General features: G+C 39.2%; 1 protein-coding gene across 1 annotated transcript in view; it reads right to left on the bottom strand.

Moving 5' to 3' along the window:
* Positions 1–13,598, bottom strand: part of LANCL3 (LanC like family member 3) — a 36,871-nt gene that overhangs the window by 8,594 nt on the left and 14,679 nt on the right. Inside the window, exons 2-3 of the mRNA XM_064646865.1 lie at positions 2,182–2,305; positions 1,011–1,208 (exon numbers count right to left, since the gene is read on the bottom strand). Of these exons, the coding sequence (XP_064502935.1) occupies positions 1,011–1,208; positions 2,182–2,305 (322 nt within the window). The remainder of the gene's footprint in view (positions 1–1,010; positions 1,209–2,181; positions 2,306–13,598) is intronic.

The following is a 13,598-nucleotide window of genomic DNA, read 5'->3' as shown; positions in this document are numbered from 1 at the left end:
AAACTCTTACCACTGTCTTCTACTATTTCCAAATTGCCATTCACCTCACCTACTTACACTGATAGAAACAGAAAGATGGGCAAGATAATTTCTTACATTGGCAACAGATAATTTTTTTTACTAGATGAGAAAAAGAAACTCACTTTTATTCCCCAGTGGGGCCCATACTGCTTTATTTTAGTTATACACAGCTATGCATACTAAAAAAAAAAAAAAAGCTATTTGGCTTATTTTTAGAGGGGATTTAAATAAATTAATCATAATAAAGTTTGGTAGGCAAAAGCTGTTTTTACTCCACTTCATTAGAGTGCCATTGTTATCAAGACAATATCACTCGTTAGCAATAAAATTCTGCCTGGAGGTAAAGCAGCATTTTCAATATGCAGCATTACTTGCCAAAATTGCTGAGAGACATCAGCCTCACCTCATGAACCCAAACTAAGCATTGATTTTTTTTTTTTTCTGGAAAGCAGTTTTATATGCATTACTTTTGGAAAAAATGCCTCCTGCTAGTACAAACTATACTTCACATGAAAATACTTCGGTCAAATTATGCATTATCCGTGTAACAAGTGCAGCTTAAACTTTGATTCTGACAGGGGAAAAAAAGAGGTATTCTTGAGTCCTTCACCAAACTCACGGATGTGTCTGTATCTGTGTTCTTTCACATACCATTTTTCTTTCCAGCCACATGCTGTCTTTTGACTCAGCTGTACCAGTCTTTGAGGTCTTACGAATGGGAGCAAAAGCAGAAAACAGGATCACCAGAACTCTTTCAGCAGTGATCACCTATGCTTTTAAGGCAGAAAATATACCTCTTGTTCCAGCTGTTTCAGCAATAAATAAAACACTCTGAACTGGTAGAAGAAGTCTAGATAGTTTGCCTGCATCTCCTAAAAGGTCAAAACCGGTCAAATTTAACCTGAGATTATCTTCTACATGGAATCACCTAACGTGAAAAAGCAACGTGATCAGCATCTGGCTATTCAAAGCATCAATGGGAAAAGAACCTGGAGCTCCATGACACCAGTGCACAAGCTCATTCTCCCGCTCGATTGTCTCCCCCAGCTCAGGAGGCCAGTTGCTGTTCTGTTCCTGGTCCATAAGGAAATCCACACTCTGCCACACAAGCTCCTGATCTGCTGGCTGCAGGTACTCATAGTAGGAGAGCAACATCTGAAGGATTGATGAAAGCCCATGAGCTGCACCTGTAAAGAACAGAAACAATCAAATAAGAGGGTCCTACCTCCACCTCATGGCAACATGCCCTTGGGATTTCCTTGTCAAGCACATAGCTCCTTCATCTTCTTATGCATGTTACAACAGTGCTTAGAATAAAAGATATTTTACTACTTCTGTCATTTCCAGTTCTTCCAGCTTTTATATATAAAAAATATATATGAATTTTTTATGCTTTCACTAGGATATGACTGAAACTCAGTGCATGAAGTTAAACTGAACCTGAACTGAAATTCAAATTGGAACTGGGCCATAAATGGGTATTCTCAGTTCCTGATTGACAGTATCAGTCAGCTAAAACGTAAATTTCAGTGCAAGAACTGTCTGTACCTGCCAGGGTCTGTGGCACACACAGCTCAGTGACTTCTCCTGCTGGTCGCCTGCCAGAGAACTCGCTAATATATGCAAATCAATCCCACACTTTCTGCATATTGTACCTCAAGGACCTTGCCAGGGAGCTGCTCAATGGCCTTTCCCCACTGCTTCAGATGAGCTGCAGCTAAAGCTGCTCTCAATGGGTAGGACCTGACCACACGTCTGAGTTGCACTTGCTCAGCAAGTCCCTGCATGGCAACAGCAGCCTACAAAAACATCTCTGACTGTTCCCTCAGGTAACCTGCTCCACACAGACATGGGCACCTCTTGCTGCCTCTGTCTGGCAAGGCAGATTTACCAGGGCAGGAAGGAGAAGAGGGAATGAAGCTGCTCTCTGCTGCTCCCCTGGTGCAGCACAGGCACCTCTTGTGTTCCCCAGTGCTCGGCAGCATCAGTCCTTCCTTCCAGCTCCTTGTCCCCCTTAGCAGTTTTAGGAGGTTGGATGGTCCCAACTGGGTCAGGAGAAATCCCACACTGTAGGTTTTATGTATTCTATTTCTGAAGTGCCTGCTAGCTCAGCATCTACACACAGCATCACTGTCAAAGCCGTTGGTGTGTTTTACTCACCAAGATACTCTGTTCCGTAGTAGGAATACATGAGTGGGAATGGTTTCCTCTTCTTCACTGCATACTGTTTTCCTGATTCGAGTATGGCCAGGCAAATTGATTTTATTTGTGCTGGGGTCAGCACCTAAACAGAAACATCAAACAAACATCAAGTCTATTATAATAATTTAATTTTTTAAGACATTTTTCAGGCCTCTGCTTTTTTGCTGGTGCACAAGACAAAGTAATGCCTTTAATCTTATGAGCATGCTGTAATGTACATGATTATTAAAAGTTCCTTACATAACATAGTCAATTTACATAATGATTCTCAAAACCAGAGTTTCATCCCATCTCAGGAAGGGAATGCCAAACATTTAGCTGCACAGATGAGGTGAAAAAAGGCCCACTAAGAGCTTTTCCTTCCTAAAGATCCAGCGTCTAGGACCTGACAGCAAGCAGCAGGCAAGCTGCAGAACAGCAGACCCCAGACTGGAGGAAGAGAAGCTAGGATAAGACAAAGGGAAAGACTAAAGAAGTTGTGTTACAGGCTTTATTAGGACACACCAGGCTAGACAGATTTTTCTACAGACAAGATAAAAAAAGAGGAAGCAAAGAGGAGGGTACCAGATTTTATTGAAAATCACTATTATGTGTGTGGGTTTGGAAACATCTTAGTAAAAAAAATCAGGCTTTCTTACCTCAAGAAGATGCTGTGAAAAATGAAGTGCAGGACAGGTTTCTATGAAGAGAGGTTAGCTATGCTTATGGGACTTTATCATCATGAACGGGTCAATGCTGCCTTTATTGCAGTCCTAAATGACTAATGCCTTACTCTTAGTGGTGTCAAAAGTAAGACTGATAAATCATATATTTCACCAGACACGAACTTTTCCAAGTTACTGACCTAAAGCATTCAGTGAAGGATCAGTTTTACAGGTTTTAACTACAACTCTATTTATATGCAATTCACTGCAATCTTCGGCAATTCCCTCTGTGTCAGCCCCACCTGCACATTACTGACCAACACCTTAATTGAAGTAGTGTTTTGGCTTTAGGGGAAAGCCTGTATGGCAGCAGTACTTTAAAGAAATATATTTCAAATTATGAAAAGAAAACTGAGAAAGAAAAAAGGCAAAGTGAGACAGGAAAAAAAAAAAGAAAAAGGTTGCACAAATAGTCTTGACAAGATAAATGGTAGTCCTAAAACTAACTGGAATATCGAGGTGATGTCTTTGAAATGTTTCTGAACTCATTTGAGTTTGCTATAATTTGTATTATCATAGGATTTACAATTACTTCTTCAGTTAAAAAGTTTAAAAAATACTGATAGCATTAAGTATGGAGGCAACATAAGTTATAAACTATGTTCTCTCGTTTGGCACATGCTACAGAAAATTAATATCACCTAAAACTTGTCTGAAAAGTAATAGCTGAAAAATTTTATTTGCCTGTCTCACCTTGCTCCCTCATAACAAGGGATTTTATTACAGCTGCTCCAATGACTATGATATTTATACCCTGGAGAACAACCTACTTCTGATCTTCATTAGTGTTCTTTAATGTTCCTGCAGTAGAAGTAAATAAGCCATTAACATCTGGAGACTTCACTCATTTTCAGTCATTTTTAAATGAATCATTTTAGCTTCACAGAATTTAAAGAAATGGTTTAAATCCTAAGCAAATGAGGAGAGCAGTGGAATAGGGAGACACAGTGAATTCTCTCCAGAACTTTAATTTTAATATCTGCCAGTTTGGGACCTATTCCTCCAGGCTCCATACCTTCCTTGTAAAACCATTAGTAAGGTAACCCCTTAGAAATAAATGTGAAGGATAAAGTCTACTAATGGTAATCCTGGAAGGCAAAGGCACACTGGTTAGAAAAATCTTAGTTCATTTTCCCTGTGTAGTAATCCCTTTACTTAATATTAACAACTAGCTTTCAACACAGACCATGTTTTGCTAAGCTTATTTTTATGTTCCCCACATTTAATTTTTAAATGAAATTAATGTCTATTTTAAAATGCTGGTTGTGTATTTTAAATGCATATAAACTTCTACCCAAATCCAGCCTTCCACAATGCTGCATAAAGAAGGATCAGTTCACCGTTTTTTAATATAAAGCAAATGTAAAAAGTCAAGCACTTAAGCAGTATGAAAGTGTATACACAGTATACCCTTTTATCTGGCATAATGAAATATGCTAATGAATATCACCTCTTTTTCAGAATGCAAAAGCAGCCCACATGCAAAGCCAGATGAAAAATGATATTTAGAATCATGATTATAATGAATGATAGAAATCAACCCACCTGATCCACTTCTACATTACCAAAGAAAATGGCAAAGAAAATTACGTGTGTATCTGGAAAACAACCTTATTTTTTTGCTAATTACAAAATTATCTCTTAACAAGAGCCTCAATCCACAATCATTGCAGGGCTGCTGCCTGTTTCCCAAAACACTTAAATAAGAAGGATTTGTATTTGCTCCTTATTCTATGAAATGGTTGACTGGAACAGAAACCCTCAGTTAACCATAATTATTACTAGCCTGGCAAAGTCTGAATAATCAGAAATCACATTTAAGATCTCCCTTGACTTGCTATATTTTACTTCAACCAATTCTGTCTTAAAACCTTCTCAGATTTCTTTCACCTCACCAAGAAAAGAAAATTGTGACTTGTCTCTGTATGCTCCCTTACAGTATCTTTAATAAAACTGCTAAATCTTACGACCAAACAACAATCACAGAATACATTAATCATAACCACCGATGATGTAGCTGTGGTTCTACAGAGTTCATTTTCATTTCAGTGTAGTCACAATGCCTCCTTGCCCCTGGGAATTACTGAAGCAATATGTTTAATTAGGAACAGAAGAGAAATAGACTGATCATCCTCAAGGCTTTGAGAATATAAATTGCATATTGATATCACGTCCTCTGGAGCTGTCAGATGCTTTGATGAACAATAAAGCCAATATGAGAATATGCTACCTAGAAAAAAAGTCAGGCTTGAGATAAGTACATCTTTTGAGAAACTTCTTGAATGTCATTTAGCATAAGCATAGGTAAAATTATTCTTCATCCTGTCAGTACTTAGCCAAAAGACTACTGACACTAAGAGATATATTGCTGGTGCTTTAAAACTTCAGCCAACTATTTTTTTACTTTTAAAGATACACAACCTGTCCTATCATAGAATTACAGAGCAGTTTGGGATGGAAGGCACCTTAAAGACCATCTAGTTCCAACTGCCCACCATGGGCAGGGATACCTTCCACTAGACCAGGCTGGTCAAAGCCCCATCCAGCCTGATCTTGAACACTTCCAGGGATGTGAACTTCTCCACCACGACCTGTTTCAGTACCTCACAGTAAAGACCTTCTTCCTAATAGCCAGTCTAAAGCCGTCTTCTTTTAGTTTAAGGCCATTCCCCCTTCTCCTGTCACACCTGCCTTCTTAAGCTTTCAGCTATTTAACAAACACATATAAATTATACATGTTCCTTTTCCAGGTTAAGTATAGATGGTCTGTCCACTTTAGTCAAAACTGATGATTTTGTCTCAATTGATGTCAGAAATGTTCATTTTATTCTCCTCAGTAGATTGAAGTTTGGAATACAGGCATTCCACGTTTCCCCTGCAATTTCTGTATCAGTAGGTTGGTGGAGTCCTTTATTTTCTGTTTTATATCATTGCCCACTGATTCTGTGTGCTGCAAATAACTGGTTTGCTCACACAGGTGACAGCTACATTCCCATATACCTTTTACTTTAAGCAGAGCACTTAGGAAGCACTGTAATACTTAGTATTTGTACTACTGTCTGTGCCCAGGAGCCCGACCTACAGTAGAAAAGCCACTGTGATTGTTTTTAAAGTCTCTCCATTTTTCTCTTCTGCCACTGCAGGCAATATGCCTTTTCCCATTAAGGCATTCCACAGTTTTGTGAATTATTTGAGGCAGATACTTCATTCAGTAAATCCCTGTTAAAAGCCAGCAAGGAAGTGCTATGTCTACAGCAATCACAGAACACCATCCATCCTTTCTTGTTGTTACAAGTCTTTCTCAACCTGAGATTTTTTAGTTGGAAGAGAATGATTTCACAACTCCTTTTAATCTACTAGGAGAGATTTTGCAATGTATCAGTTATGACAATGCCAAGCTCTAAATACGTAGACACAAATCTTGACCTTGAGAATTAGGAAGTAAAAAAAAGGGCTAACTCTTCTTTGCTTCTGATTACTGTAACATTTTCAGCAGTTCATCATTCCCTGTACAAGCCCCTTGGCTCATGCTTTGCCTTTTGAAAACCACTGCTACATAGAACTGCACAAGGTACTGAGTATACTTGATGACTGTAAGCTTTTAATTCTCTTAAAAGAGCTGTATTTATTTTCTTAGAGCTCTTTCCTGTATGTAACTGAAAGCATTACTGAAGCCAAGTATCATTTTGATAGATGCACATATACTTTTAGGAGGTAACAGCTACACTTATATTATTGTGGAAAAAACCTTCCTCTATGCATGTAAAAACACTTTAATATGCACCTAACACATCAAAATAACCTGAAGAAAATGGGTCAGTCTGCAAATAACAGGAGTTTTGCCATCAGTCTCCTATGCTGGTAGCCCAGCAGAGGGAGCTTGTGAATTAGTTATAAGAATCAAAAATTCTGGAAAAAAAAAAAGATATGCGTGTTTGTGTTCAGCAGGACAGCTGACTCAAGCAGAAGGATGATGGAGCCAACTTGGTAATTTAGTGATAACTTACTGCACTGTGTGAAGTTCACTCCTTAAGCTTCATCTTTTTCTGCCAAAGAGAGGGGCTGGGATTGTTCAGGGATCTTTCCATGCAATGTCATGGCCAGTTTTTTTTCTCACATTAACAAAACTACATGACTGTGTGTAGACTCAGAACAACTACTAGTATTATTCTGCCAGCTCACTGGAGAATGCTACTTGACTGCAATCTTGAGTAAATCAGACTTCCCTCTGGATCTCATTGGTATTGTTTGTTTTTAACATCTAAATTTGGGGAGGGTTGAGGCTTGTCCTTTGCCTCAGTGGCATGAAAACAGCAATGTCAGTTATTGCTGTCTTGTTTTGTGGGTCACTAATCATGAGTCCAATCAGAAACTCAAGGTTGCTTTTATTCCTGATGAATCAGATTACTGGTAAAGAAGACAATGCAGAACTTCTGTTAATCTAACAGTGTAAAAAATTTCCACAGGTCTCATTAAACCCATAAAATTCTGCTGTTAAACTTCTCCTTCAGAAGGGGAATGTGAAGTGTTGTGGAAAAGGATGGAGCAGAACTGTTACTGTAGACAGGAGGCTGTTTGAGAACAGCTGGTGCTGCTACCCAGTTGGTCCAATGCACTGGGCATCTCTAATCCCTGCGTGTGTCAGCTTCAACTGGAGAGTTTCAAAGCAAAACCAGCAATTGGCCTTTTGTGACAGCAACAATATTATGTTCAGGCCCCAAAATCTTTCACTCTAATGCACCAGGGTCTGGCTGGATATGCAGTTCTAATGCAGTGGTTCTCCAAGGTCTTGGGAAGGAAACAAGAAATCCCCATCACTATCATAAAGTAGGGAATCACAACCACCCTGCTCTCTGCTGCTGGAGAATTGAAGCAGGAAGGATTTCAGAGCAGTTCTGATAACCACCATGACTGAGGAGGTATCAGGCTGCATATTAAGAGCTTAGGTCCTGTTCAGCCAAAGGTGTCTGGTCAACAGCAAAGACAGCAGGGAATTTCTCAGGAGGACAAGTCCTATCACTGAAGAAGAAGTGAGGTACCCTGGGATGCACTCCTGTGTTGAGGCTTTCAAATGGCAGCTGTCTGCACCCCAGCTGCGTGTTCTCTACCGCCTAGTAGAGGGTTAGAGTTACCACAGAGAGCCAACAATTTAATTTCAAGCATCTCTCCCTAGAATTGCACCCAAATTCAAGAGCATGAATTGAAAAGCATGTTTAAAAACAGCAAAAAGATTTGCAAATTAATTGAGAAACAAGCCCGGCACTGCTTGGAGAGGCTTCTTCTTACATCACAGAATTCTACCCTAACGTTTTTCAACAGGCACATAAAATTTTTTTTCTTTATTATTATTATTCTTCACCATCCTCCCAGTGCATGGCTGAGCAATTGTGGGGACAAAGACCCTGGGAACTGGGTGTTCAGTGATCACCCTTCTGTGATCCAAATCCTTGCTTGGAGCTCCCATGTGTCAACCACTCCTCCATCAGACTCTGGAGCAGCTTATGAGAGCTGCAAACAAGTGGGAGATTAGTGCCGCAGGGGTACTGCTTTCCTTCCATCTATTCTCCCCTCACAGGTAGGAGGAAGATTACTCATGCAGAAGCCATCAGTGGGAAAACCTCTGACTCTGCTTAGTCCCAGTCAGAATGTACATCAGTACACGAGTCCTGCAATAACTGATGCCAAAACTGCAGTGAGGAGCTGTCAGTTCCTGAGGGGAGATCTATCCTTCTGCACTCTAGAAACCTGTCCCTGACAACTCTGCATTATGATGATAAACATCTTCCAAGCTGGGCATCTTGCACTCTTGTTTGGGTAATAGGCAGCCCAGTGTGCTGTAGCTGTGCTGCCCCAGGATCCCATCCCATTTTTTACACTACTAAGCAAGGAACATCTGCTCTGCCTGTGTATATTGGATCATCTTACTTCCCTATAACAGCAGGTCTGCTGGTTTATTGGAAGTGAATCCACACCTTCATCTGTTCCACAGACATTTCTTGTAGCAAAGCTGTCCTGGTTCTTGAACTGGTTGATGTATGCAACATATGCAGAAGCACAAGAAGTATTATCCATTCTCCCAGCTCCAGAACAACAGGAAATGGGATTCATTATACAGCCTTTGCAAAAGATAAAAACATTGTAACCATGAATGACTGTCCCCAAACACTGCAGGAACCATGGCAGTGCCTGTAGTCTAAAATAAAACATGATGCAAATCTAGTTTAATTGGACACCACCGTTTGCTGCTAGAAACTTAGGCAGGCTGCTTCTTGGGAAAATGAATTTATTAGTGTCTGTACACAGGTCGGCATGAGATGGGCAGAACTTGATCTCAGGTCAGTAGGTAAAGGCTAACATTGTTCAAAGGGAAGCTGACCTAGGCTTAGAGTTCTACAAACGAAAATGGCAACTGTATCTAGAAACCAAAATAAGCTGGTATGCCATATTTTAAGATGTCCCGGAGGTTTCCAGAAAGAACTGGACATTTCCATTCCTTCATTCTTTTGCTTCATCTGTAAAAGAGAGCACTCAGCATCAGACAGGGCACTGATTGAATAAAATGTAATGCATTTACTTCTGAGGAGTACAAATGTGCAACGAGAAATGTTCATGCTAGAACTTCTTAAGATTATGACTTGTACAGCTGCCAAGTTTGTGAAGACACAGTTAACTTTGAAGGTGCCACTCCATAGAGGAGTGAAATCAGGTACTTGTTGCAAGTGGTAAGAGGAAACAAGGACATCTCTGACACATCTCCAAAATTTAAGCTCTGAGAAACTTTATCTTGTTTTCTATGAGAATGATAATACCCATGAAGTTCCTTTAAACTGATGTTTGGTTAAGAAAGACAAAGGGACAAGAACACTGTGTATCACTTCACAATTAACAAAACTTTACTGCTGTAGTGATGTCTCCTGGTGGTGATTATGTCCTTGGTGGCTGGCTGGTATTTCTTCTCCTAGTTGGGAACAGCCAGCTGGATGTTACATGGCAAAAGGTGGCACAAAACAGAGACAGAGTGGCCTAACTGACCTTGGGAGAGAGGGAAAGGGGGTAAAGAGAGAGGAAGAGACAGAGGTGAAAGAGCTCCTGTGCCCTATAGGCTCTGTTAGCAGGCTATGTCTGAAGAGAATGGTCTACACCCAAATTCAGTGTGGTACTGGGCTGGAGAAAACAACTTAGTGGTTTATATACAGCATATTTGGACGATTAAAAGTTTTTCTACTGCCCCCTTCACTGAGGTATCTCCCTGACCAAATTACTGCACAGAACCTGTATGATCACATCACCTTTCCTCTATTTTTTATTTTATTGTAAGTGCCATTCTCATGCTGCAGTTGTATATAACATTAAAGCTTCGCTTGTTTCAGCAACAGTGTTTATGTTGTTCATCTGAGATTGCCAAGAAAAGAAAAATAAAACTAAGAGATTACACTGAAAGCAACTATGTAATACAATAAATAAGAAGTACAGGATGGGGACAGAAAAAGATTGATTGCTGGTTCCTTGAGAATATCTCCAAGGATGCTCATCGTTCAATTCATCTTAAGTAACACCATCATCTTAATCACTCAGAGTGATGGAAAAGAGCCTTTTTAGTCTCATGCAGCTTTTTTTTTTCTTTTCAATTTGTCAAAGTCATTTCACCTATTAGATGATTAATATGGCTTTTAATATCAAAATCCTCATTGACCTGAATGGGTCATTGACCTGAATGGGGAAGGGAGGGAAGAGACAGTTGTTACTCCTGGCAAGTGTTATATAAGAAGTGCTGTAAGTTTTACCACTTGGTTACGGTTTCTATGCCATGTAATTATTCTTGTAAATTCTTGTTATTCCATGTCTTCCCAGAAACACCATGGGGCTGGCTCGTAGTCTGTTGAAACTGATAACAACTGTGTCTGATGAGGCCTTTAAAGGCTGAGAACACAGAAATATGGCTTACCTGACAGAGCAAAATGCTGACCTTGCTTGCAGAAGCTGAGTAGAGAAACCTAACAGATATAGCTGAGCAAATATCTAACTGTTCAAGGACTGATCCTGCTCTCAGTTTAGTCAGTTTGGAGGGAACTGACCAGCACATGCATTGTCGTTCATTGCTCCAAACCAATGTGGAGTGCATGACTTACACACAATGGAAGTATTTGGGGGTTTTAATCACTTTTTTCCAAGGATGTGCACACTCTATGCCTCTATTGAATAAAGCTGCATTTATAAGCAATTCTCCCTGGCACTCTGAAAGAATTGTGCTTCATGTCAACAAATATTCTCATGAAGACTGTCTCCTGTGATGAGCCAGGCAATACATTGTCTTCTATATCTAAATGAAAGGGATTAAAAATTTCAGTTGAGGTATGAGGCACCACTCTCCTGAGGAGAGAATTCCAAATATTGGTCTATAGTTTGTGTTGAGGCAGAGCTTTACACTCTTGCTGTGAATCTTCTTTGCTCCTGCAAATACACTGTTTGAAGAATTAAAATAAAATGAAGAAATTTGAAGACCTAAAATAGCAGTAAAATTAAAGGTTGCAGTTTATATACCCACCAGCAAACTGTAGTGGATCAAATTGTGTCTGATCTTGCTCAATATTCAGTTTAACAGGAATTCATTTGCTTTTCAAGCAGTTATAGTAGGTCATGGTTCACAGATGCAGCTGTGAACTGTTTTCTAGGGGGAATTTTTTCTGTCAGGACTACAGGATTTGGCCTGGAGCACACCTGTCAAAAACATTTTATCACTTTTCAGCTAATCAAATATTACAATGTAAACAATTGTACATCCATTTAATTTTACATATGAAGTGTGTTGCTGGGTATCATAAATTTATTTCTTCCTCCTTTTTTTTGGCATCCTTGGTGTTTTATTTAGCCATTGCTGACAGGCAGCAACTCACAAAATATGCCAGGACCATTTGAAATCCAGAAGACAGAGACTTCATTCTATACATTATTGAGCAGCCTTATATTTTTTTCCTCTTTACGTTAAAGATATACTACATTCCTTATCTGTCATCATCATCCAGTCCTTTTATGTTCCTCATGCAACAATTCCCAGTCTACTTCAAACGCCTTTAGGCTTGTTTTTTGAGTGTTCAGACCTCCTCCCTCGGCACAAGTGAACGTGCGTCATTCACAGGCTTACCAAAGTAAATAAGAAAACAGACATGACTCCTCAAAGCCTCACTGCAGAAGAGTCAGAACCAAAAAAATTGATGGGGGAGGAGGGGCTACAAAAAGTAGCTTTTGGAAAGCTATCCAGGAAAGACTTGATAGCTTCTTGTTGTTAAAACTTGCAGAGATAAGCTACAGAAAAGTAAAATAGTATTCTTTTCTTCATTTGTTTCTAATTAAGGTTTGTAAGGAGAACAGGGCTGTTACCAGCATTAGAGGCTCCCAATCACAAGGCTTTCAGCTGTGGGTTTTTTTCTCCATTTAAAACCAGTAAAAATTTGGGCTTTCATCTTAACGTGCTACCTCGGGATGAACAGAGTGCCCTGATTGTGGCTGTATAATACATGTACATTTTTAACAGTTCAGTACCTTAGAGGAGTCCTTGACCTTCTCAAAATCCTACATTCATGGAAGAGAAGAACTTAAACTATATGTGACAATTTGCATAGTGCTGTGAACAGCTCAGTGAAAATCTCTGCTCAGTGTATCACAGCGCTGCAGAAAGCAAACAGAAAGTGTTAGGATGCATGAGAGTAATGCTGAAATTATTATTTAAAGGCTACTTTAGCAGTATTGTTTTGTTCTTTCTTCTGATAATTCTCCAAGTCTGTTCTCTCATTATTAAAATAAAACAAAACAAAACTACCAAAAAAAAAAAAAATCAAGTAGAAACAGGTATTTTAGAGAAAATTAAGAGATTCTCCTAAGTGAAGCTAAAAGGATGGCAACATTTATTTTCTGGACAGGAGGTAATTAATGAGTTAAAGAATACAAAGTTATTTCATCTTCCAATGTCAAGAACAAAATGATAGCTTGTAAAAAGCTGCAAGTTTAAAGACAAAATATCTTTCTGCACAGCCAAGACTCAAGTAAGCCAGAGAAATTATTTCTGCAAAATTTAGCTGAGTCCACTCTCATTGTGGAATTTTAACAAACCAACTGAACCTTAAGATGAGAATTTTTAGGATGATTTTGGCTTAACAACCGTAAGTGTTCCACTACTCCAACTGAATTAAATAAGAATTCTTCAGAGTCTGTGTTGCTTAAATAAATAATTTATCACCTTTCAACTCATCAAATACTTCAATGTAAGAACATTTATTCTTGACAGATGTTGCAAGGCTAAATCTTACAATCAACTCCCAGAACTCAGCCCACCAATTCTGGATGAAAAATAAACTCTTGTGCTTCAGAGCATAAAGTCAGTCCTTAAAAAACACAGGTTAGGCATGTTACAGAAAACACATTTCAAAATTAGCTTCCACAGACATTTGTGCAGCTACTCTGAGTCATCTAGTACTGGTACAAGATATTAAACCAGATGGAGCATTGGAAACAAACCTTAAAGAAGAAAGATTTGTTTGTATACTACAATACTCCTCACTGCAAACAAGGGGAAGCATCCAACTGTTTGGACAATGTCCATGCTGTACTGTACCTAAAACAGTTTGAAAACTGTTATTTAAACCTGTTCTGCAGTTAGTGTGTCTCTACCATGTA

This window comes from Pseudopipra pipra, chromosome 2 (assembly GCF_036250125.1).
Source record: "Pseudopipra pipra isolate bDixPip1 chromosome 2, bDixPip1.hap1, whole genome shotgun sequence".
Taxonomy (NCBI): Eukaryota; Metazoa; Chordata; class Aves; order Passeriformes; family Pipridae; genus Pseudopipra; species Pseudopipra pipra.
The sequence above is the reverse complement of the archived record's forward strand: the minus strand, read 5'-3'. Positions and strand labels throughout refer to the sequence as shown.